Here is a 24,708-nt window from a genome sequence, read left to right as displayed (position 1 = left end):
TGAGCCAGTCTATATGGCAGTACTCTATTATTCAAACCGACCCAAGTATCTCGAATGGCTCGGATCGCTAGATGGATCCACGGAGAGACGAGCTGATCAGCGATTCAGCTGAATGCGGGCTTTGACGTCGACTGGTGTGTTTTTGACATGTGATAACAGCCCGTCTTGTGGAACTTGAAGCGATTATGTCAGCAAAATGGCCCTTTTGGCACGTGATCGAAATTGGCTCAAACAGGCTCAAACTACACTTGAACTGAACCGATCGAGTGAATCGACTCGGATTGAAGTCCTTCTGCTTACAGTCAACAGTTTACGACCGAGCAAGCCATGACAAAATCAGAGCGGGAGGAAATATTGTCAGCTTTGGCATGTATCAGTAATCATCCCGTTTGACCGTGTAACTCATCCAGACACTATGACTTCACCACAGACATCCAGGATCTTTGCGGCAATGTTGGACGATATAGTCATGGACGCAGCGCTACAGTCACACCACGAGATAACTCGTACCCGCGCAATATGTCATATTTGCAATACTCGGTATGTTCTGGTCCTTGTCTCGTCTCCTGCTTATGACCGATTGCAACTCCAATCTAGCTGCGGCTTGGGTGCGACAGCGTGCCACTTCTCTCCTCTGTGCGAAGAACTAACAACGATTATCAACTCTAGTGCATGGCTCTGGATCTTCATACTCGCAGTCCGCCTCTCACCCTTCGCCCTCTTCGGTAGGGAATGCGACGACGAATGGAGCAACAGGGACAGGAGCTAGTACGCCTACTAGTATCAAGACAGCAGAAGGGAATGTATTGTACGAGTGTGTGAACTGCAAGCGACAGGTACGTTATTGTGATCACGAACAGTCACTTTCTGAACATGGCATACGTAGATTGCCTCCAACCGATATGCTCCTCACCTTAGTTCTTGTATGGGAATTGGGACAGGAACCCGGAGAGGAGCTGTTCGGAATGCGAACGTCAAGACTAGGTGTGGGGTGATGCTGATTATGGCCGCTAGAAGTACTCAATATATATATCGACTAGAATCTCCACCGAACCTGGGCGCTCTGTTTCGCCTTATTTAGGATTAGAAGCTGGCAATGCCTCAGAGGATGGCAAGAATCCGAAAGGGAAAAGTAAGTCAAAAAGCAAGCGTGCAGGTAATGTCACATTATTCTATGTAATGACACTTTCAATGATTGACATCTCTCATAGATGACGCGGAATTCAACTTGAAACGTAAACGGGTGAGTTGATGCTATTATTGCTGTTGCTGCTCTTATTGTTATTTTATTTCACAGCCAGTCTCACCGCAAATCTCGCCAAATAAGAAGCAAAAGAAGTCAAAGACAGGTATACATAACTTGTTACCACTAGGCTCTATATTTTGCTAACTTTACTGGAACAGCGGCTCCCTTGGTTCGAGTGCGGTCGAATTCACAGAGTACCGTACGTTATCTCCACCATGCGGAAACATCCAACGCTAACTTCGGCTTATTCTTCCTCACATCTTCTCTAGAACCTTCAAATCCCCTCCTCCAACTCCAAAGTCCCCTCAAAGCTCCGCTCCTCTTCTACCGTTTCTCTTCTCGAGCGGGAGCAAGACCGCGAACGTTCCTCCTCGCCCTCGCACTCTTCCTCAGCAGGCACGCCTATTGCATCAATATCTACACCTACATCATCATTTTCTGCGCATAGTCCTGCTGGTACTGGGCCGCCCAGGCGGGGACGTCCTCCAAAAAATAAAGCCAATGGTGTTGGCGTGGGCAGAGGTGCCCCAATCGCTCCGCCCAAACGTCCTAGTCCACCTCGGCCCCCGCCTCCTACCGTCAGGATTGAACCTGATTATCTCATAGGTAAGTCCATGAAATATCCTCGTCAGATGAGTTTTTAATATGGCAACTAGACGTCGAAGGCCAGGAAACTGGATCGTCGACAGATACCTCGGATAGCTCTTAATAATAAATGCGCAATTCATTCGACGTTCAATGTTGTTTTCTAGTTGATCGGCAATTCACATTTCTAATGTATGCACAGCACCTATTTACTTATCTATACCTTGTATGAATATTGAATCACTCGGATTCCACTGATTCTTGGCTATTACTTATCAGCATTGTTTTTTCTGCACCTGTACAATTGGGGAGCGTGTTAGCAGGCAGTGATGATTAAAGTCTCGATCGATACATTGTTTCTGTACTGGTTCCAAACCCTGGTCATGACCGCCGTCTGTTAGTTTTGGTGATTCTGCACCTAGTTGTGCTATCTATTTTCCCTTCTTTCTAAATCACTTTCCTCTTTATTCTTTTTGGTCTATTGTTCAGTATTCACTGAGCATTCTATAATTTCGCCTTTGTGGCTGATTTGTTTACCTTTGTTTACAAAACTTCAGACTAGTATTGCAGAGTCCAGTATTCCTATTCTTTAGTTACTCATACTGGACTCTAGTTCTGTCCCTGTTAGCTCTCAGCAAGTGGCTAGACACTTCCCAGAAGTTTTCAATTGAACACTGTCTCCTGTTTTAATCTGCTCACAATGACCCATTTCGCCATCTTCACAGCTTAGTTGTGCATTGTCGGACCCTGCAAACTGTGCCCGATGGAAGATGTTCAAAGAAAGTTCCTACTAGGCCTTCTGATTGAGCGCTGAGCGCCGACCCTCAAGAAGTTTTTGGTGCAAAAATTAATTATCATGACACTAATGCCTCTGAATCCGCAGCGCCTTCACTTGACAGGTCTCGCAGCTTGTGCAGCACCGGCCACCTTTCCGTGATCCCATGCATCATAGGGTGCACTCGGATCCGTGTTGACAGCGAAACTAAGGATGGTAAAGCGACAGCTCTTAAAACCTGAACCTTGCTGGCAACTTGTTGCTTAAATCATCCACTGAACCTAGCATCGGCTTAGCACTCATTTAAAACGCCCTCTGAATTATACCAAGTCTTGCATGCTGTAGCCGTAATGAAACTCATCTTCTCTACAGATCGTGTTCGCTTTGCTACTATTACCAACCCCGATGGACAAGTCCTCTACAAAATCACCACTTCTGGATCGCCCTTCAACTTCATAAAGTCTCGCACGACCACAATCTGGAAAACAATCCCTAACTCTTCGAGTCCTATATACCACGAGCATCTCGGTGATGGAGCGCCCGGACAACTGATTTCAAACGACTCGTATACAGAGGGAGATGGCGTGAGAGAAGGAGAGGGACTGAGCGAAGTGGACATGCAAGATCATTTCACACGAGTCGCTGAGATCGAGTGGCACACTTTGAGCTCTTCGCGCATTCGCTGGCACGGTGTTATCAATGGACTTGGTGTAGGGGAGGTTCAAACGAGCGAATTCATCCCCCCTAAAGGGCTGCTACGAGTGTGAGTTTTCCGTAAGGCATTTGCATACATGCTGTACGATGATTACTATCTCGCTCATGTCATCACTTGTAGGCAACGCGTCTTTACAGGCGTTGATGAAAGACCATACCGATGGGAGCTGGGCGCGTGGGTGTGTAGCGTACGTGTGGAGGACATCAACCTCTTACCATCATGATGTTTTCTAAGCCCAGTGACTTACGCATATATACTTTTAGCTTTACCTCGACGATCAACCTTCCAAGCTACCGATCGCCAAGTATCACCGTAGCAGTCTCGGGCTTCTACCTGGAACAAAAGCGCATCAAGGTTACCTGGAGGTTCATCCCAGACCGGTTTTATCGGGTGATCTGACAGGCAGCCATCCAGGGTCGAGTGATGATATTGATATCAACTCATACACAGATTATGAGCTTGAGAGTCATTTGGATGACGCAGATCGCACGCGACTGGATCAGGGGATGCTTGACCTGATAGTTGTCACATTCATTTACTGTGAGAAACTGAGGCGAGATCAGGAGCAAGCAAACGAAAAAGATTTTAGGTGGACTTGGTAGGATTCTTCCTACCCGTGTGTCATAATGTATGATCGCTTGTATTAAACATTGTTTTGTTATTATGCATGTTGCTCCTCTGTAACCCTGGACATAAAAACTCCCAACCGCTGGAACCTGTTGGAATTCAAGTACCTGTACCAACCTGCGGCGCTCCAAAACCTGGTTTGTCTTTTTTGAATGACGTCGATATGTTTCCACTTTGTCTATGTGGTTTCCCGCCTGACGTTTTGCCGCTACGTCATCGTCCCCACCTCCTCACACTTTATAAGAGACCACAATCGTTGCACAATTGCTCAATTCCCACACCGTATATTTTATCATACACTAAACATTTTCTACAATCTACTAGTATGGCACTCAACGACAAAAATATGTCCATCGGCGGTAACAAGGGCGTCGATATCCACCCCGGTGTTGCGAACCCAACCTCTCACAGTACACACGCCAATCCTCTCTCATCCAACTTCGTGCGTGCTTTTATTGTCATCGTCTATCCTCAAATAACTCATTTTTTGTGGTCGTACAGGTGACTGACCCTACAACTCAAGAAAGGGGTGCAGGCGCAGGCGCCAACTTCGAAGGTGACAAGGAGGCTGCCAGGAACTTCAGTCAAACCTCAGGTTCTTGCGAAGGCCGTCCTGGTATCATTGAATCGACCAATATCGATCCTTTGAACGAGAATTCGAACAAAGGTTCGCATCTTCCTACTGAATCTTGTCCCAATATTATTTTGCTAATTATGACCTTTGTCAGATGATGGTTGGGCAAATGATAAATCTACCCGTGCAAGTAATGCACCTGGAACAGGTTCACGCATAGCTAGCACAGTGGAAGGCGCAGCAAACTATGCGTACGGTGTTGCAACTGGTGACCATACTACGAAAGAAGCAGGTAAAGAGGCGATCTTTGGGAAGAAATGAATGGATCCGCATCACTCCATCAATATGCTATAATATCATCGTGTTAAATGTAAGATAAAGGCAGTGTATTTTGAGCAAATCAATGTATTACCATCATAACGAATGCATGTGTTATATCTATTCAATGATGACCAATGTTATTCGGTGGAATGTTAATGAAGTTGTAGCATTGGAGTACTCGTATTAGTAAGTATTGGGTAGACCGAGATCCTGAATGTTTTATTAAGACAATGAAAGGGGATAAGCAGGAACAGTATATTAATTGCTGAAGTGGACATCATATGTTTTTGGTTTATTGTTCTCCTCGCAAGGTGGAGAAAACAATTGTTCGTCGCGATAGCATTCGATAGACGTGGGCCATCCTGAACCATCCAATCGCATATTACAGCAAAGAATAGTAGCTAAGCCTAATAAATCTTCGAGTTAAAAAGACGATCTAATAAAATATATACAAAGCGAGGACAAGGATTCGTTAATCAAGAAAGCATACGAGGGAACTTCGAAGATCGTCTTCTGCTGACCTTCAGCTTCCCAAACCTCATTCAAGTTCCATGTCAAGATTATGTTCCCTAAAGTAGGCTTCGCTGTAGTATCTCGCTCGAACACTCCTTCCACCAAAATATCGCCCATCGAGCTCCCGCACCGTGCGCCAGGCACCCGCCGGACCAGCGAACAGCACGAAAATACGCACGGCATCCTCTGGGTCTGGCGTCGGAGGGTGGACGAGGTGCACAATCACGCGCTCGACAGTTCCATTTTTTGAACATTCATCACCTATTGAATATAATCAAAACGGGCGTCAGGGGGAAGATACAACTTGAGGCTGACCTATTTCTCCTCTAAGGTCTTCATCCTCCACATCCTCTTCACCCACCATATTCGTAAGCACTACCACTCGACTGGGCTCACCAAACCTAGTACGGTCCTCCCGAGACTTGGCATCCTCATTATTGTTGATTATCTTACCCATTTTCACTCCCGGACCAGATCCTTTTCCACCTTTACCTGCATTACTGTTACCCTTTCCAGTTTTCCCAGCTGCGACTTGCTCCACCGTTAAAGCGTTAACTATCCCACCTCCATCCGCACCGAGACCTTGCCCTTCTTTGTGACCCCACTTAGCCATGAGCCGTGCGGCAAACCCATGCGGATCAGGTCTATAACCAGTCAAATAAGCCATCTTGACACATTAAAGACAAGTGAAACCTACCGCTTCGAGCCGCCAGCCTCCTCTAGGGCCGGTGAAGGAATTGCTGGAGAGGCTGATCCTGACCCACTGTCACTACCCTTAGCAGCGGCAAGGGCGCCAAGGCGTGCAGCGATACTGGCAGCCGCCTTGACCCTGTCTTCGAATCCTATAGGTACTGGCATCGACGGTGGCACAGCCGATGGTGGGGGCGGGACAGATGGCGGAGCGAAAGGATTATATGCAAGTGGAGGCGGAGATGGGGCCTTTGTGGGCATATATGTGGGCACAGGGGCGGGTTCAAACTCATCGCGGGTCTCCGTACCCTGGGACATGACTAGCCTGCGTCGATAGGCTTCGTCACCGGTCTCTGTAAGGCCTGGAGCAGTTGCAGGACCTGATGCAGAAACATAGTCCATCTGGGATCCCAGACCCAAACCAGGTATAGCATCTTCGTCGCCTTCATTTCCAGCACACTGCTGAGGGGCAATGACTTGCCTCTCTGGTGGTGGTGGTGGTGGAGACATCGGCTTCGAGGGTTCGGCTGGCTGACTTCGAGCAGCTGAAAGGGCAAGTCGCCGCTGAAATGCCTCTTCCCCGGATAGATTGCGATCAACAAGCACCGGAGGTTGAGTAGGAGCGGTATCTGCGTATCCCATCGATGTAGATAGATCAGCACTAGGGCGCAGGGGCTCGTCGTCCTCGCGAGACCAGTGATCATCAAACCTGCCTTTATAACGATCGTTAGTCATGTATGCGCATACACTTAATGGAAAGAAGTGAACAAGATATATTGATACAATACACCCGTAACTTTGATTTAGTAGAAAGTAAAGAGCACACACCATTCTTCTTGGGCCTCTCACCTTCGCTGCCACTCCCTCCGCTATCAGTATAGCTGCTGCCCCTTCGGGTTCTCTTTCTAGCCCTCTCCACGGCTTTTTCAGTTCGTTCACGTTGTTTCCATACCTTGTACTCGTTGTAATCGTTAGGGCGTAAAGGATCATAAGGTTCTAGAGGATCCCAAACAGCAACGACAGGAGCATTCTTAGCCTACAGTGGATGGGGATCGGATCAGATCAGAACAGGTCATATAGACGACAATCTTACTTTCTTCTTTTTTCCACCCCCCTTTTTGCCGCCTCCGCTTCGTTTTTTGAAACCATTTATGTCTTCGTCAAGTACCATGGACGGTGGTTTCATCCTCTTGCCCCATCCCTGGCCTTGTTGTGAGCCCTTTTGATCTGCTGTCGTCGGGGTATCCTTTGATGTCGGCGCATCCTTGTCTCCGGTCGAAGTTATAAGCTGGGGAGGCGCAAAGACGACTGCTGTAGCTGATAAAGTCGGCGGTGCAGCAACGGTGGCTGTGTGCGACATTGCTGAAGAAGTTATAGCCGTAGCGCCGACGGGGAGTCTTGGAACCGCAGGCTTAGCTTTGTTTCCTGTACGGCGAACTGGAGCGAAGGCCAAAGCTGCAGACCATCCTGCATGTCGAAAATGCAATGACAGCAAGTCAAGGACGACGTTGAAAGTCAATATTGTGGATTCGGTCAATATTTTGACATCAGACAATAAGGTGGGTGGAGGGAAAGATACCGGCTGTTGCTTTTCCTGCCCCTGCCCCAGAAGCATTTCCTCCAGCTCCTCCTGCTACGTTTGCAGTTCCACCATCGCTCGTTGCAGTAGCAGCGGGAGCAGCAGAAGCCCTGGGAGCTTGTGTATCCTTTGTTGGCTGCTCAATGTTTGTTGGAACATTTATGGTCTGAGGAGTAGACGGTGAAGAAAAGTTAAGAGTTGCTCCTGAAGAGAATTGGATGCCGCCGTAGAGACCACCTGCTCTGCTCGACATCCTCGAAGTGTTTAATGTTATGGTTTAGGTGCAAAGTAAGAATCGTGGGAAATTTATACATCGCAATCTTTGCGCCACTTTGGTCACGGTAACACCAGTCTCAGTGGCTCAAAGCTCACACTGGCATGTGTGCTCACATCCTTATTCGCAAAGGTGGTTTGAATTAACAGTACTGCTACATCTGTAGCATTTTCATACAACACCCGTAGTGTAGCGACAAAGGCCCTGGCATAACCTTATCCTCGAGAACTTATATCTAGTGCGCAACATCATAGCACTTTCTAATACACGCGCTTGAAGGGAGGAACTGCTTTGCACTCGCTTTCATCCAACGTCGTGCCAATGACACCACGGTACGTGATCTCGACATCCGGTTCATTGATGTCACGCTGGAGTGTCAAAGTGTGCTTCATCCATTTATCATCGTCACGCTTTAATAAAAAAAAATCATCAGCTATAATCAAACAAACTGACACGAGAGCCGCAAACCTCAGGGAAATCTTCACGAGCATGCGCACCACGTGACTCCTTGCGAGCAGCTGCGGCTGTGATGGTTTGGATAGCGCACTGGAGGATGTTGCGGAGCTCCAGTGTTTCAACAAGGTCGCTGCATAAATAGGACGTCAGAAAGGCTCTGACGTCAGCCCAAGCATTATACGTACGAGTTCCAGATCATGCTCCTGTCCTTGATGCCAACATTGTCGAATGACTTGTAGATAGAGCGCATCTTTTGTACGCCTTCGTCCAAAGACTCCTGAGTACTGCAGAGACATGAAATCCAATGAGCACTAGACCATTCGAATGAAAGTAAAAACAGACGAACCGGAAGACAGCAGCATCTGATTGCATAGCTTTCTGCATGTCTAATCTGATTTTAGCCGTGGGCTCTGAGCCGTCAGCGTTCCTGACTTGATCCAGGAATTCAACACTCCCCATGCCAGCCTCTTCGGGAATAGCTTTGTGCGGTTTTCCTGGAGTTAAGGTATCTTTGATATGGTGCGCGCATGCACGTCCAAATACTACGATGTCCAAAAGGGAGTTGGCCCCGAGACGGTTGGCACCGTGAACGGATACACAAGCCGCTTCACCTGCAGCATACAGCCCGGGAACCACCTTGTCTTTGCCATCCTTTGAAAGAAATACATTAGGCTTTTCAAATAGAAAGTCGGCACGTTACTCACCTTATCCGTAGTCAACACCTCACCAGTATATTTCGTGGGAATACCACCCACTGGAAGAAATCATCAGATACGGGTAAATTTGGAAAGACATGCTCTTACTATTGTAGTGAACAGTAGGCAAGACGGGGATAGGCTCCTTTGTGACGTCAACACCAGAGAAGATGGCGGCAGTCTCAGAGATACCGGGAAGCCTCTCGTGAAGGACTTCAGGAGGCAAATGACTGAGCTGGAGGTAGAGGTGGTCTTTGTCAGGTCCCACACCGCGACCTTCGCGGATTTCAATGGTCATTGAACGAGAAACGACGTCACGAGAAGCTAGATCCTTTGCGGTAGGTGCGTAACGCTCCATGAAGCGTTCGCCCTCTGAGTTTAGGAGATATCCACCCTCACCACGAGAACCTGAATTCTCGTGAATGGTAACTCTCTCAGTAGCATCTGAATAGCTTACCTTCGGTGATAAGGCATCCAGCACCATAGATACCAGTGGGGTGGAACTGGACGAATTCTAAGTCTTGTAGAGGAAGACCAGCGCGGGCAACCATGGCATTTCCATCTCCAGAGCAAGTATGCGCACTTGTACAACTGAAGTATGCTCTTCCATAGCCTCCTGTTGCCAGAACGGTCTTGTGGGACCTGAACCTGTGAAGAGTACCATCTTCCATGTTGAGCGCAATCACACCAACACACTCGCCATCCTGCATGATCAAATCGAGCGCGAAGTATTCGATAAAGAAGTTGGTGTTGTGGCGCAATGATTGACCATAGAGTGTGTGCAAAAGTGCATGACCAGTACGGTCGGCGGCGGCGGCACAACGATAGGCCTGACCACCTTTACCATACTTCAGAGATTGTCCACCAAAAGCACGTTGGTAGATTTTTCCTTCTTTTGTTCTGGAGAATGGGACACCAAAGTGCTCGAGCTAGAAGTATATAATATAAATATATGGTTCGGCAAAGCTTAGCAAGTGATTTTTATACCTCAATGACCGTGCTAGGAGCTTCGCGACACATGTAATGGATTGCATCTTGGTCACCCAGCCAGTCAGAACCTTTCACCTATTAGAACGAATTAAAAATGCAAAAATGAAACTCAAAAGTGAAATGACGTACTGTATCGTACATATGCCATCGCCAGTCGTCTTCAGTCATGTTCTACATGGCGTTAAGCATTAGAGTCGCCGTGCTTATATTAAGTTAAAATACATACACCAAGAGCGGCATTGATACCACCCTAAACGAACTAGTCAATGGAAGAAAGGGTGGGGAAAAAAGAAAGGCGAAACGTACCTGAGCGGCGACCGTATGACTGCGAGTGGGGAACAACTTGGTGATACACGCTGTATTAAAACCTGCCTCTGCTAGACCAAATGCTGCTCTCAATCCAGCACCACCAGCACCACTGTATAAACATATGAGGGACGAGGAACCAGACAGAGCCTTGGGCATCAAACTCACACGACAATTGCATCATATTCGTGTTCAATCAAGGGATACTTTCCTGAAGACCAGGACTGGAAGAAAAAAGAGGGTCAAAGGAATCACAGAAAATCGAAAGCGTCAACAACACCAGTACCTTGACTTCCTCAGCTTTTACAGGGTTCGTCGCGACAACTTTCCTGGCTGCAGACGTGGTCGAAAAGGTTCGTTGTGAGCGAAGCAACGCCCTTGAGGCTGCAGCCGTCGACACAGACTTCTTGAACATTGTTTCTATCAACCACCACGGCGAGGACGACAAGGAGTAAGGTTAACGAATGTGATGTGGGATTCCGATGGAGGACGGAAAGTTGACGATCTCACCCGGCGCGTGATTTCCCACTACAGTCCCGGTCGGCCGAGTGCATAACATGCCGCTCCGTCTACCGCCGCATTGGTTCATGATAATATCACCCAGTTCCGCTTTCGTGCGCTGATAAGTGACCTGCACTGATATTTGACAAAACAAAGTTTACTGAAGTTACAGGTAGATACGTGTTAACAAGCCAACAATGCGAATAAATGCGGATATTCTACAGACAAATTGATCTCATACCATTACTTCTCCAAACCCTCACTCACCCTACCGCAGTACACCAAGAGGGTCATGTTGCACTTCTGTCGTATCCTGTGTTTTCGGCGATTGATCGGCTACTTTGTCGGCTACTTGGTGAGTTCCAATAATGCTATTCGCTGTGCGATACGAGTGTAGGCCAACTAGCGGGCGGGTCACCTCTCGTGGAGGAACGGGGATAGATGGGTGCACTGTGTTGGGACTATGACCGCCAGAAGACGAACCCACTGGAGCTTGTGTCCAAGGATAACTCCATGGTGCAAGTGAAGTAGATGTGTTGGGGACCAGATTTGGTGGTGTCTTTGACGATAATGGGAACCCAGGAGGTCGCATGAAACCTCGGGTGGATGAAGGAGTCGCAGAAGAGGTATTGGGCGAGAAGCGACGATTGTCTCTAGGAAAAGATGCAAATTTGTTATCAAACTTGCGAGAATTATCGGCTGCGTTGGAAAGTGGGAGGGTGACAGGATCAGGAGCAGAGCGAGGCACATTGAGCTGCGATGACTCTTCTCTGCCCTCGTTCTCCGATGCTTCTGCCTGGTACTTTTCTTCTCTCCTTTTATATTCATCTGCCCCCCATAATCGATCCTCCTCGACATTACTTACGCCACTGTTTAGCACATCACGGACATACGAAAGAGATTCCAGAGCCTCGCGCTTTTTATTCTGTATCGTCGAAAGCTGTTGAGCATCTTCAATACCATCCTCATCTTGAAGAAGGACGTCAACAATCCAGCCGACTGATTCTCCTAACCGTTTGTTCAATTGCCGCATTTCAGACACTTCCCGTTCCATTTCAAATCGACTGCGAGGCTCCCAGGATGGCCTTTCTTCTTGGGGCCGCTCATCCAGCAGAGGATAGGCTGCATACGAAGCTGATGATGCAGATGGTGTCCGTACAAGAGAAGCAGCCAAATCGGGTAGGTTACGCTGTTTAAATGAATAAATAAACAGTCGGTGTGAATTAGGGTTTTGCACACCTTAAGCTCAGATACCGCGTTCATGAAAGTTTTATTGATGCCTAAGCTCTCTCCACGATCCAAGAGACCACGGGCGAGTAGTTCTGGAATTCCCATTTGATGTGACGGTGACCGTATGTTCTCTCCGTGCGCACCAGTGATACCTTGAAAATGCCCTTCAGAGGGAGAAACTTGATGACCTCTCTCCCCGGGCCGAGGTCTACGTCGGCCCATAGGAGGATCTGGAATGTCGACAGGAATATTCAATATATTACGATTTTCCACGACTAATGATGCACCGGTAGAAGGCGTTCGTGTCATTTCTAGTGCCGCTGCTTGTCGCAGCAAAAGAATGATGTGGTTTAGCGAACCTTCCTCCGTCGGTGGATAACGCAATAGATAGGTCAATTGAGTGCTATAGTCGGAAGGTATCACTGCACGCAATAAATATATCAATATCGAACCATGCACTGTGCACTAAATGTAGCCCACGTTTGTTTCGTATACGTATCAACATAGCAACACATATCCACTCGGTGGTATCAGCTATTGAAGATACACAAGAAAACAAGCCATCCCAAAGTGCCATCGCATCATGCATGGGAAACTCTCGAGTAAAGAGTAGTCTAAGCCACCGTCTGGAAGAAAAAATTAATTCAATTCCTTAGGACACGATTTCAAAATAGCACACACATTCCGTATATTTGAGGCTCGATACCGGCACTCTGCATGGATTTGTATAACGCAGGGTCGACGGTCCTGAGAAAAGTTCCTTGTATTTTATTGCAGGTTTCTACAATGGGTGCGACATATGGCTTAAGGGTTACTTGACCGTTTGCGCCCAGAGCGTTGGATTCAGTCACCGCAATAGCCTCACGCCATTCATACCACCGAGATATACCACGCATCACAGACAAAAATAGTGCCCAGGAATCTGCTGCTACCCAAGTTCTTGAGCAGATTTCTTGAAAGGTGAAGTCAGATCCAGGTGTCTCTGAACTCTCAGAGATGGAGTCAAAATCTAAGATCGAGCAAGTCAAAAAAAAAATACAAATGGAGGATAAATACCACAAACCTATAGCAAAGTATAGGGGAGCTAACAGTTCGTGCATCCCCTGACGATAGCCGATGTCAGGATGCATAACAGCGTAGAGAAAAAGTACATTAGTAAGCTGTTGTTGTACGTCCTGATTTCGAAAATAACCGATGTCGGGAAATCTGAAAATGCTTGTCAAATCACGTCGGCGATGTAGAATAGGAGACGCACGTGCGTTCCACATCTTGGAGAATCGTTTTTCTAAGTTCAACGGATGCAAACCATGCTTTCCAGGGATTCTTCAAGCAGGATTTTATCAATGACAAGTGCAATCTGAGGTCAGTCCATCGAATTCACACCTCGTCGTGCAAACTCAGAGGGTTGTTCGTCTCAAGATCAGCCGCACCAGATTGGTCCTTCCTTGGCACAGTTAAGCCTGGTACCGTAAATCCTTCCACGTAGCTTCCATCAGGCGCTCGCATCTTGTCCAGCAGCAGATGCGAATATTCCATGCGAGATTTACGCAATGAGTCGATAGGAGGGGTAGGCGGCACATTGGGGGGAGGCTCCAGCGGCTCTAGCGGTAGTAGGAATAGCTGAAAGTGATATTCATATGCGATGTTTCAAACGAGGGAATGGCTCAACATCACCTTCCAAGCCAGGCTTCTGCCTGCAACCCCAATACCGTCATTTATTGACCGAAAAAGCCTGCCTCCTAAAGCTGCCTCTTTCAATCTTGAGAGACTGTTTCCACTATGAAAGAGTTGATCGTACACGAGCCTGGAAAGCAGCGATGAAAGGGTTAAACACTGTATCTTTCAGGATTTGTCTGAAACGGACTTGATTAGCTGCGGCGCAGGTCGCGTTTGCCGGTCAGCCATGCTATACCCAGAATTTCGAGAGTTAAACAATTCCTTTTAATACACGATGACAGCAGAGAGAGGGGACTGAGAACTACAGCCAGCCATCCAACATGACATACAATGACCACCGTGACAAACGTAAAACCGGTCCATCTTAGTGGCTATGCACAAATTTGGTTGTGTGTGGCTGGCTCAATGAGTGGTGTGCCCATTACAATGTATCTCCGAGTTATTAGTCCACTTTGACCTCTATATGGAACACGATATATATTGTAAAGCTACATGCGTGTCAATATCTTTTGTACTGTCGTGAGGCCGTATGGGGTTTACAGACGGCGCAAAATCTCAATAGCGATAAGAAAAAAGTCATAGTCAACGAGTTCCCGCGGCAGTTACGTTGCAGTCACAAAATTCCCCTGACAGCCAGCTTTGACCGTCGCTCTCTCCGTAGAAGTTATAGATTCATGCATCAGACATAAACGCGCGAAAAGTGACCTATTCAATAACTCGATTTGCGTAGCCTGTGGCATCGCCAATAGTGTAAGTGAACGGAAAACATCAAAATTGTAGAACTTCGCACTGTCACCGCATAAAAGCCTATAAGGACCAGACCTCAGTACATAACAGAACGCGCCCCTGAGGGACTAAAGTCGCCACGACTGTATCCTGAAACCAGAACACCCGAAGTGTAATCATAATCGTCGTCCAGAACTACGGAACTTGCTCCCCTGACCGAGTTCTGCGCTAGGCGTTGTTGAATCGGTCGGTTTTCAGGCTGTGCTGCTACTACGCTAATAAAATGTTGCATGCTAAAATCCATATCCGCCTCGTGCCTGTCTTGCCTTATCGTGTCAAGTGTTTGATACTCCGAGCCATGGGTTGACACTTCCGACGGAAAACCACGCGAAGCATTCATCGCATAAGGCCAATAAGAAACGTGTGCAGATAATTCATGGTCAGCTGTGGGGTGCACGACAGTCCCCATCACCGAGCCTTCGCTATCGGAATTACGGTTGGTGCTGTCGTACTTCTTGAGCAAAGAAGACAGGAACCGAGAGTAAAGTGCAGGTGTGTGTCGACCATCCACGGCAACAGCGCTAGATCCCAGAACTTGAATTAACTTCTGGACGATGTATACTATATTTCGCTTCTCAGCCTCGTCTGTGAGAGGGTGGAACTTCGACCTTAAAAGCTGTATATAAAACAATATTCAACTTCAGTAAAGTATGTATCCGCAAAAGGGACCTACGTTGAGTAGGAAAGATGCTGAAAAGGCCACAAATAGAAAGTACGACTGTGCCGTCAATTCAGGATAAAATGGCTAAATTATAATGTAGTATACTAGACATACCTCCAGTGCGTACCGAAGCCTTCCACTCGGAAATAAACGTTCCGTCATAATCTGTATAGCGGTGGAAGCGGAGTATAGTGACTGCTTGCCTAATTTAGCATTTCTCTTGGGAGAAATCAGAGAAAATTCGGAATACTTGCCTGTTGCACGACGTAGGAATGGCGGGAAATTCCTGATTTAACTGCATTCTGAAAGCCCATGGACAAAACTACTAGCCTGAGATATGCGACAATCCTGTGTATAACATATTCAAGCATCATACGAGCGATTGAAATCTACATACACTTACAAATGGAACGTGGCCGCTCTATACTGGCAGATAGGTTCTGCAAAGTACATGTTAACGCTCTTGAAAGCCTTATTCATAGTATTCCGCTCACCAAGGCAATTTGGGTCCTCAGCGAATCTTCGGTTCCACGATTCGAAGTCCTGGGATAGCTTTTGGTCATACTCTATTGCGATGATGACCACATCAGCATGCTACTGACATGTGAGCAATGTTGTAATGTAAGCTTATCATATTGATTACCTTTTTGTTTTCGAGAGGGTCACGGAGCGCCGCCTGGAAATCCAACATGACGGTGATGAGATGGACGTAGCCGCATAGATGGATATCAGTAGGTTGATTCAGAGAAGACAGCATGTACCAATTTCCTGAACAGCGGGCCAAATAGTCATTCAAGGATATTAAGGAAGATTTTCCAAACTGTGTGGCGTATGAACCATCCACGCAGAAACAGTTTAGCCAAGTTCTCGTTCGATTTAATCTCTCACGTTCATCCATCGAGTCAGCAGGAGGAACGTCAAGGCCAAGATCATGCGCCATCCTATCGTTCATCAGTCCAGAAGGATTTTGGTGAAAAGAAAAATAAAGATCTACCTGAATGCAACTCCCATCAAAAGCCAACTACGATCGTCTGCCCACTTCTTCTTGGGCTCTGGATAGACAGATAGTATAAGGTAGGCCTGACATATGTCCACGCTTTTCAGAGGTTCAATGAGCGTTTTCCCTGCTGCATCTTTGGCAAACTCCATCGCAAGGGAATAGAAATTAGGACGCTTGTTATAATGCCGGGCAGCGACTGCACAAACTGAATAGCACAAGTTCCAATTCGGCATAAGTGTACTTGTAACACAAGTATTACGCACTCACTGACAGTAAAAAGGAAGGGGCTCGACCAGATAAGTCTTGCGGCAGTATGATATTCAGGATCCAAGACAGAGAAATAAGGCTAGAGAAGGGGAGGTATGTCAAAGGGTGCTAAAGCTGTGTCTTGTCTACTTGCATTAATTTTCTCAAAATATCTGTGTTGAACGTGTTGTCTTTAACATCTCTCCAGAGAAAAGAAGCGGGGAAATCGACATACATGTCAAAAAGGTCCACGATCTCGGTTGGCAGCAGGGCGCAGTATTTGACGATAGTTGGGGGCAATGATGATGAAGACCCTGCACAAAAGGCATAATAAGGGTTGCAAAAAACTTCACTTACAGACCAAGAGGCTCACCAGGGGGGAAATGCTCACTTACAGCCTGTAATGATGAAGCCTGAGCAATGTGTGTGAGTTTAACATCTTCGTCGTTGGTTTTGTTTAATCCTATTTTTTACGGATCAGTGAAGATTACAGAGGGCGCGAGGAAGGCCGTTCTAATGCCCACCAAATATGTTAACTACTCCACTTCTATGGTCGAGATTTGATTGTGGACTCCTCATCCAGCTGTTAATTCTATGCTCTAGTTTCAACTGATCTAGTCGCTGTAACAAAGATTTTATATGACGATCCTGTGCAAATGATCTTTCTTGTAGCTCTTCTTGACTCCTGCGGGATGCTAAATTACGCAAGACCAACAAAGCGTGAGCATCACTCACGGTGCCTCCTTGCGCTTCTTGCGTCGCCGCCCGACGCACGAATGCTGACCTGCCTGACACCGCTGGCACACGTTTTCACCGGGGTTGAATTCACAGCGAACCTACGGTACGTATCATGCTATAAGTCAGGAGACGAACCACTGCCTCGATTACGGTTACCTTGAGCGATTTACAATGAACACAGGCACCAGAGCTATGGGTCGACTTCGAGCGTCAGCAGCCAACATAATGACACCGAGAAACTTACGATTTGAATCCGGACTTGGCGCTGAAGATATTGTGGCCCTGTGAGGGACCGGTGTGTTGGCCTGCCCTTATACTGTCGCTATAATTTAGATACGAAGATACTGCAGCAGGAGAGCTCATATGTGATGGGCTATAATGTAGTGGAGGTTGCTACGTTTCTAGTCTCAAAGATGATGAGGAGCTGATAGGGAGAAAAAAAGTCTTGGAAGAGATTGGGAACTCGTAATTCTGATGAAAATAAAATGATTCTGAACGACCTGGAATATAACTGAAGAATAAGAGTAATCTTACTGTAGGTACACTGTAGATCAGGAGGAGCCAGTGTTATATTTGGTGTTTACTTATCAGAACAGCCGTGAAAAAAGGTCCTGAAAAAGCAATCGGATAAGACTCGGAATCCTTTGCAACTGCCGTTGAACGCGGATGAATGGTAATGAATCTAACGATCACCATGGGCAAGGGTCGTCAACTAGAAAGGCATGGCTGTCGAAAGAGGCGGGGCACTCGGCGCTCAAGTCTAAGCGTCTGGAGAGGCCCCACATGCCATCGCATAGTGCGATAACAGCATCCTTTACAGTATGTAAAATCAAGTCATCGAATGGGGCGACGCAAGGATGATGTAGTACATTGATCTTCATGAACGTGTGTATTAATTAGAATAATAATAAGTCGAGGATGGGCCACTAAAGACTTAGCTAGTGGACAGAAAATACAGGATTCAGAGATGCTGGGCATGTGATCAAGAGCGATTAGAATCCTACATTGACTCTCTTATACCCTGTGATATCTTCTTGGCGTGTCTAACGACAGTAGGTCGTCGTACACTGGTGAGACTCGGGTAGTCCTGTGGATTTTACGTTGAATCATTCTAAGTCGAGCCGAATTGGGAAGATGTGGTCATGATCAGGTTCGAGTGGATAGTGCCGGTTTGTACGCACATGCATGCTGGTCGGCAGCAGTCACCAGCCGCTCTGTGTCGCGTTACACAACGACGAGAGCAAAAACCAGTACAATAGTTTGCATTACACAACAAATACCGGATACCTCGGGTTGACTAATATATCATAACGATCGTTTTCTCACAAAGTACTCATCACATGCCAAAAGGATTTGCGAGAATAAAAAGAAATCATTCTAAAACTGCACTAGCGTACACTGCGGTTCATTATTTTGTAATGTGTGTCATTAAGATCGTATACCAACTATGCAACGTATGAGGACCGAGATGATGCAAAAGAAAATCGTGACAGACGAGGCGTTTAGTCGACCTCTTCCACACTGGGACCATCCTCTCCACCAGCACCAGGGAATCCACCAGGTGCTCCACCCGCACCGGGGAATCCACCGCCAGGGAATCCGCCGGGAGCACCGCCGGGAGCACCTCCTGCTGCACCGTACAACTTCTGCATGATGGGGTTAGCAATGGCCTCCAATTCTTTCTGCTTCTCCTCATACTCCTCTTTCGAACCCTCTTGTGAAGCATCAAGCCACGAGATGGTGTCGTTGACTGCAGACTCGAGTTTGGCCTTGTCAGCAGCTTCGAATTTGTCGGCAAGTTTCTCATCACTGATGGAGTTACGAAGGTTGTAGGCATATGATTCAAGGCCGTTCTTCGCGGTGATACGAGAAGCAGCAGCTTCATCCTCAGCTACAACCATATTTGGTTAGACTACTATAATTGACGAGAATTAGCAAAAATACATACCTTTATATTTCTCAGCTTCAGAAACCATGCGCTCGATATCTTCCTTGGATAGACGACCCTTGTCGTTGGTGATGGTGATACGGTTCGACTTTCCGGTAGTCTTGTCCGACGCAGACACGTTCAAGATACCGTTGGCATCAATATCGAAAGTGACCTCAACTTGAGGAACACCACGGGGCGCAGGAGGGATACCAGAAAGTTCAAATTTACCGAGGAGGTTGTTGTCCTTCGTCCGTGCACGTTCACCCTCGTACACTTGGATGAGGACACCTGGCTGGTTGTCGGAGTAAGTGGAGAAAGTCTCCGACTTCTTGGTGGGGACAGTAGTATTACGTTTAATGAGGGCAGTCATGACACCACCAGCGGTCTCGATACCAAGCGACAAAGGAGAAACATCGAGGAGCAAGAGGTCCTGGGTCTTCTCAGAAGTGTCACCAGAAAGAATTGCGGCCTGAACGGCAGCACCGTAGGCGACAGCTTCGTCAGGGTTGATGCTCTTGTTGGGCTCCTTGCCATTGAAGAAGTCTGACACGAGTTTGACAATACGAGGGATACGAGTGGAACCACCAACCAAAACGATCTCGTGAACGTTAGCCTTGTCAATCTTAGAGTCGCGGAGAACCTTCTCGACGGGCTCAAGTGTGCTTCGGAAAAGATCTTGGCACAATTCCTCGAAACGAGCACGAGTTAATGAAGTGTAAAAGTCAATACCCTCGAAAAGGGAGTCAATTTCGATGGAAGTTTGGGTCGCAGAAGAGAGAGTGCGCTTAGCACGCTCGCAAGCAGTGCGGAGACGACGGAGAGCACGAGGATTCGACGAGAGATCTGTAGAGGAAGATTAACGTCACATGCTGGAATCACCACATCGAACATGTCTCCTTACCTTTCTTGTTCTTGCGCTTGAATTCCTGGACGAAGTGGTTGACGAGACGGTTGTCGAAGTCCTCACCGCCCAAGTGAGTGTCACCAGCAGTGGCCTTGACCTCGAAGATACCTTCTTCAATAGTCAAGAGAGAGACATCGAAAGTTCCTCCTCCGAGATCGAAAATAAGGACGTTCCGCTCGCCGGTCACTTTCTTGTCCAAGCCGTATGCGATGGCAGCAGCTGTGGGCTCGTTGATGATACGGAGAACGTTCATGCCAGAGATGGTTCCGGCATCTTTGGTGGCCTGTCGTTGAGAGTCATTGAAGTAGGCGGGGACCGTAACAACAGCGTTGTTGCAGTTGGCACCGAGATACGATTCGGCCGTCTCTTTCATCTTCAAGAGAACCATTGAAGAGATTTCTTCAGGAGACTAAAGTAGATTGAGTCATTTGATCATAGGACGAAAAACAGGGGTACTCACAAACTCCTTGGTCTCACCACGGTACTCAACGGAAATGTATGGTTTGCCAGTCTTGCTGAACACCTTGAAGGGGAAGTGCTTCACATCTGATTGAACTTCGGCATCATCGAATTTACGACCAATGAGACGCTTAGCGTCGAAAACGCTACAGGTAGATGTGATGAGATCTACTGTCTGAACATTAGTCGACAACATAATACTTACGTGTTGTGGGGGTTCATGGCGACCTGATTCTTCGCAGCGTCACCAATCAACCGTTCGTTATCGGAGAATGATACATATGAGGGGGTCGTTCGGTTGCCCTGGTCGTTGGCGATAATTTCAACACGGTCATTCTGCCATACACCGACACAACTGAAAAGCAAGCCAGAATGAGCACAGCACCAACAATTGGACAAAATATGACACTTACGAATAAGTGGTGCCCAAATCGATACCGATGGCTTTCGACATTTTTAATGGATGTGACTGGAAGATCGCTAGAGATGAAAAGGATAATATTGATTTCGTCGAAGATGCTTACTTAGGAGATACAAAAACAGGTGATTGAAAACTGATCAGCTGAAGAAAAAAACGAAGAAGGAGCCATCCTTATATATGATGTGATATTCCTCGTCATTCCAGGACGTTCCTTCACTGTTCTAGAGGGTTCTCTCCTGACGTAGATAGCTTACGTTAGCACAACTGCTATGCATCACCCTTAAATGGCAAGTCCTGTTTACACGGCTCGCCGTCAAACCTCACTGCATCCTCGAGGCGATACTGGAACGCATGAGAAAGGACTGGTATGTTGCAGATATATAGGGCTGATGTCCAAAGTATTCTTCTAACGGAGATGTTTACTGTACGGGAAATAAAACGAGACAGAAATGATACGCATCCAGTTGTATACGTATCCTTTGGAACTTGAAAATACATACTCCTCGAAGAAGCGTAGGCAAGTGAACGTAACTAAGAGCATAACCACTATCATGAAAAACAACAGGCGCGCAGCGGATGGAAAGTAAAGGATAGCCGGACGTTATGAATTATCATGAATGTATCTTCGCACTGGGAACTATTAACACACGAAAAGCAAAGACAGCTCATCACGTTTCATCGATTTCATCTTCAGGCCCCATTGGTGCGCACTCCTCCTGAAACAACCGCATCATCTAGACTTCGATGGGCTTGAAGATCACGAATGACAGAAGGGTCCACTGTACATATTGCAATGAATGACAAACCTGACCAGTGAAACGAGATTCCATGCACTAACCAGGGAGTACACTCTTCCTTCGCACGTGAGGACTCTGTGATACTGGAGAGTGCTCACCCGAAACCTCGGGGAATGGGCGCTAGGGTACCAATCAGAAATGAGACCTGTGACAACGACGGTTCATCGTGCACTTACATCTAGACCAGGATCAGCCATTGGAACTCTCTCGATCCCACTTTCATCCAAATCTCCAGGCACCTCTCCATCGATTGACACAGCATTCAGCTCCATCGACAGTTCCAGAATATCCGAGTCGTCTGCGGCAGAGGGTGGTGGAGGCGGCGCATGCTCGATCTCCACAAATCCTTGAGGCAGCTTACCCCCGGCATTCTCTATCGCCTTCTCTCGCATCTTCTGCCACTGATCATATCGATCAACTGCGTGTTGTTGTTCTCTGCGAAAACATGCAAAATAAGTCATTATACATTATCAGCGTCCAGTGGTTGAACCACTTACTCAATCTTGCGTTGCTTATAGTGTTGCGTCGTCTCGTCAAAAAGGTCGGGGTTTATCTCCATAAATAATTTCAGCGCATTGTATACCATTCCATGTATTGTTCTGAATATGTTTCATCAACAAGGACACCCAAAGTCAGATCAGGGCAGCTTACCGGTTCCAATGCGACTTGGAGTTAGTGTATAAGGCAGGGAACACAATTGGCAAAATTATAGCTAGATTGTCGCTCATCAGATTGACAACATACTCATTGTTCCAGTATAGTAAGGCACGCTCCGCCACTTGGAAATGCTGACTATTAATGCATCGGGCAAGTTGTTGGAACAGCGAGGTCTGGATTTTCTGGAATTCCACGGGGTCGGTGACGTCCAACACTTCCTCGACTTCATTGAGGAACATAACTTCCTTCGGCGAGTTCACTTTCGGCCAGTATTTGAGTAAACCTAGCATCACTTCCTCCGCCAGCGAAGGATCTTTTTCCAGGAACTGAACTACGCAATATGCGAGCTGGGGGTGATACAGTGAAAGACTTTTCACTTTGTGAAGCGGAATAAGAACCCGAGTCAGGAATGTCTTGTGTTCATCTTTGAGGGGTAGCGCAAATCCATTGATAATGGACCCTAAGATCTCCAGCAGCTCTGCAATGCCATTGTGCCGTTCGGTCTCGTAGACGAAATGATAGAAGACATTGTTGATGGAACGACGGATGAACGCACGCAGATTGAGGAACTTGCCGTAAATCCGATGCAGCGTGGTCTTGAGGAAGTCGCGCTCTCGTGGATCTTCGGAGTCAAAGAGTTCTAGGAGGTTCAGGACGAATGGTTGGTCGATATATCGCTTCGCTAAGTTGGTGTTGAAGTCGGGACTTTCAACAAATCTTAAGAAAAATTCGTAAACGATCTGCAGGTGAGGCCATGCCAATTCAAGAACAGGCTCGTCCTCCTCTGGATCGAAAGCATCTCCAGTAGGGTTTACGGGAGGTGGTATGGAACGGAAGAGGTTGGTAGCAAACTGAAACTGGATTTGAGTATACCATTGACAAACGAAAAAAGTTAGAGCACAGACCATGTTCACAACCTCAGGGTATATGTTCTCAGTAATCACCCCACGTTGGGTGGTGATATAATCCAACATCTCGTGGAGAGTCTGAGCTTTTATCTGTTTACCTTTAAGCTCTGCACTAGCATCATTGAAGTCGAATAATACGCGACATTGATGAAGTTTCTTTATAAACAATTGCGACCGCTCGCTGGGGGGAGTCTCTGCCAAACAACTGTTGAGATGTGTAGACAATCGCAAAGCCAAATAACACACCTGCGAAAGGAGGCAAGCGTTCGATGTCTACTTTTTCGGTGACGACAAAGCGGCTGCTCCTCTGTTTGCGGGGAGGTTTACCCACGATAGGAATCGTATCTCTTGGACCCGAGCGAAGTCGATTCAAGGTATTTGCGCGTGGAGGAGTAGCATTACCACCATGGTCCAAATTTAACGATGTTCGCTCGGGAGAGCCATATTGGCCAGATCTGCCACCACCTAAGTCTGAGGGTGTGTCGGAGCTAACGACGACTATGGGTGGAATAGGAGATGAGTTACCTGACGAGGCAAACCTACGATCAGGAGTGGCAGGAGAAGCAGCAGGAGAAGGGACGGAAGAGGATGGTGGAATGCTGCTGGATTGACCCCCAACTGCAGGAACGGGCTGAGGAAGAGGCTTCGCGGTATTGGGAGGAGGTGGAGGAGGCGCTGCAGCTGGTGTGTTGTTAGACTTGGAATCCTTGTTTTTTGAAGAGCTTGAATCTTGAGAACTCTTCCTGTTGAGCTGTGAATCAAGGAAGAAAAGTAAGGACATGGCGATGGATTTGAAAGATAAGTAGCATACGAAAGATTTCTTTAGTCCTTTCATTTTGGAAGGTTATGATAGAGCACGGCTCCGCAGAAGAGATCCGTGATGACCCAGATGTTGTGCTTTTTTTCGAAGAGCGTTGAGGATCGCTGGCAGAATGTTATTTGCCACTGACGGGATCGATGAGGGCACCACCAACCACGTATGTCACATTCTGTGACCAAGTAACGCACCCAACGTACTGCCATCAGCATCATTTGGTTGCCCAGTTCCACGATTTCGACAAAATTTACATGACTTTTACTTCATATTTACGAGGCTAGGCACACAGCTGATGAAAAGCTTGATGAAGTGGTTTCAGTGCGGTTTTGCTGCTTTACTATGTTTTAGCCCAGCCTGGATAACATTGAGACAACAGGCGCGAGCCAATCCTGAAATTAGCACCAAAGTGCCCAAAATAGCATAAATATTTAATTTAGCTCAGACTAGCGAACGCTCGTGACTGCGGTAACAGTTTCAAGTTACTACAGGTTGGTTGTTTCTCGTCCTCCACCTTCCCCGCGTCGACATTCCTTTTAGTTTTGTTCTTGCAAGCAAATGGCTGGTGAGCATCCAAAACTCGTTTTATCTTGTGTTTCCGCTCAAATGACAACACCTTCTAGCCATTTATGC

The 24,708-nt window shown here is 47.1% G+C and overlaps 9 protein-coding genes across 9 annotated transcripts; 5 read left to right on the top strand and 4 right to left on the bottom strand.

Annotated features, from left to right (window-relative positions):
- Positions 1-250: 250 nt before the first annotated feature.
- Positions 251-2,280, top strand: SERLADRAFT_475482 (uncharacterized protein; the record flags this gene model as incomplete). The annotated part of the gene is made up of 11 exons (XM_007321867.1): positions 251-366; positions 431-540; positions 598-608; positions 670-836; positions 887-984; positions 1,041-1,156; positions 1,212-1,243; positions 1,298-1,349; positions 1,405-1,445; positions 1,516-1,852; positions 1,903-2,280. 11 exons carry the CDS (start codon positions 328-330, stop codon positions 1,953-1,955), a joined length of 1,056 nt encoding a protein of 351 aa, XP_007321929.1.
- Positions 2,281-2,956: 676 nt separating this feature from the next.
- SERLADRAFT_441357 (uncharacterized protein) lies at positions 2,957-3,923 on the top strand (the record flags this gene model as incomplete). Its single annotated transcript, XM_007321866.1, has 3 exons — positions 2,957-3,369; positions 3,442-3,508; positions 3,585-3,923. 3 exons carry the CDS (start codon positions 2,957-2,959, stop codon positions 3,921-3,923), a joined length of 819 nt encoding a protein of 272 aa, XP_007321928.1.
- Positions 3,924-8,026: 4,103 nt separating this feature from the next.
- Positions 8,027-10,825, bottom strand: SDH1 (minor succinate dehydrogenase isozyme, Sdh1p; the record flags this gene model as incomplete). The annotated part of the gene is made up of 13 exons (XM_007321865.1): positions 8,027-8,309; positions 8,368-8,485; positions 8,541-8,639; positions 8,702-9,006; positions 9,060-9,109; positions 9,159-9,458; positions 9,508-9,979; positions 10,038-10,115; positions 10,170-10,211; positions 10,267-10,290; positions 10,347-10,458; positions 10,515-10,570; positions 10,633-10,825. 13 exons carry the CDS (start codon positions 10,759-10,761, stop codon positions 8,160-8,162), a joined length of 1,935 nt encoding a protein of 644 aa, XP_007321927.1.
- Positions 10,826-10,956: 131 nt separating this feature from the next.
- Positions 10,957-13,088, bottom strand: SERLADRAFT_475470 (uncharacterized protein; the record flags this gene model as incomplete). Its single annotated transcript, XM_007321864.1, has 4 exons — positions 10,957-12,036; positions 12,087-12,499; positions 12,558-12,703; positions 12,759-13,088. The coding sequence occupies 4 exons, from the start codon at positions 12,971-12,973 to the stop codon at positions 11,116-11,118; spliced, it is 1,695 nt and encodes a 564-aa protein (XP_007321926.1).
- A 671-nt stretch (positions 13,089-13,759) lies between these two features.
- SERLADRAFT_398018 (uncharacterized protein) lies at positions 13,760-13,945 on the top strand (the record flags this gene model as incomplete). Its single annotated transcript, XM_007321863.1, has 1 exon — positions 13,760-13,945. A coding segment is annotated over one exon (186 nt), but the record flags the coding sequence as incomplete, so codon positions are not given.
- A 1,008-nt stretch (positions 13,946-14,953) lies between these two features.
- On the top strand, positions 14,954-15,754 carry SERLADRAFT_398017 (uncharacterized protein; the record flags this gene model as incomplete). Its single annotated transcript, XM_007321862.1, is given in 7 exon segments — positions 14,954-15,029; positions 15,046-15,156; positions 15,214-15,258; positions 15,316-15,396; positions 15,456-15,549; positions 15,605-15,641; positions 15,696-15,754. Coding segments are annotated over 4 exon segments (198 nt in total), but the record flags the coding sequence as incomplete, so codon positions are not given.
- Positions 15,755-17,726: 1,972 nt separating this feature from the next.
- On the top strand, positions 17,727-18,123 carry SERLADRAFT_475466 (uncharacterized protein; the record flags this gene model as incomplete). Its single annotated transcript, XM_007321861.1, has 1 exon — positions 17,727-18,123. The coding sequence occupies one exon, from the start codon at positions 17,852-17,854 to the stop codon at positions 18,044-18,046; it is 195 nt and encodes a 64-aa protein (XP_007321923.1).
- A 416-nt stretch (positions 18,124-18,539) lies between these two features.
- SERLADRAFT_475465 (uncharacterized protein) lies at positions 18,540-21,042 on the bottom strand (the record flags this gene model as incomplete). Its single annotated transcript, XM_007321860.1, has 6 exons — positions 18,540-19,076; positions 19,134-19,958; positions 20,017-20,428; positions 20,480-20,624; positions 20,684-20,833; positions 20,892-21,042. 6 exons carry the CDS (start codon positions 20,930-20,932, stop codon positions 18,688-18,690), a joined length of 1,962 nt encoding a protein of 653 aa, XP_007321922.1.
- Positions 21,043-21,245: 203 nt separating this feature from the next.
- SERLADRAFT_452105 (uncharacterized protein) lies at positions 21,246-24,242 on the bottom strand (the record flags this gene model as incomplete). The annotated part of the gene is made up of 8 exons (XM_007321859.1): positions 21,246-21,678; positions 21,738-21,816; positions 21,873-22,131; positions 22,194-22,295; positions 22,348-23,204; positions 23,259-23,455; positions 23,508-24,012; positions 24,073-24,242. 8 exons carry the CDS (start codon positions 24,094-24,096, stop codon positions 21,590-21,592), a joined length of 2,112 nt encoding a protein of 703 aa, XP_007321921.1.
- Positions 24,243-24,708: the final 466 nt, after the last annotated feature.

The sequence above is a fragment of the Serpula lacrymans genome (assembly GCF_000218685.1).
Source record: "Serpula lacrymans var. lacrymans S7.9 unplaced genomic scaffold SERLAscaffold_12, whole genome shotgun sequence".
Taxonomy (NCBI): domain Eukaryota; kingdom Fungi; phylum Basidiomycota; class Agaricomycetes; order Boletales; family Serpulaceae; genus Serpula; species Serpula lacrymans.
The sequence above is the reverse complement of the archived record's forward strand: the minus strand, read 5'-3'. Positions and strand labels throughout refer to the sequence as shown.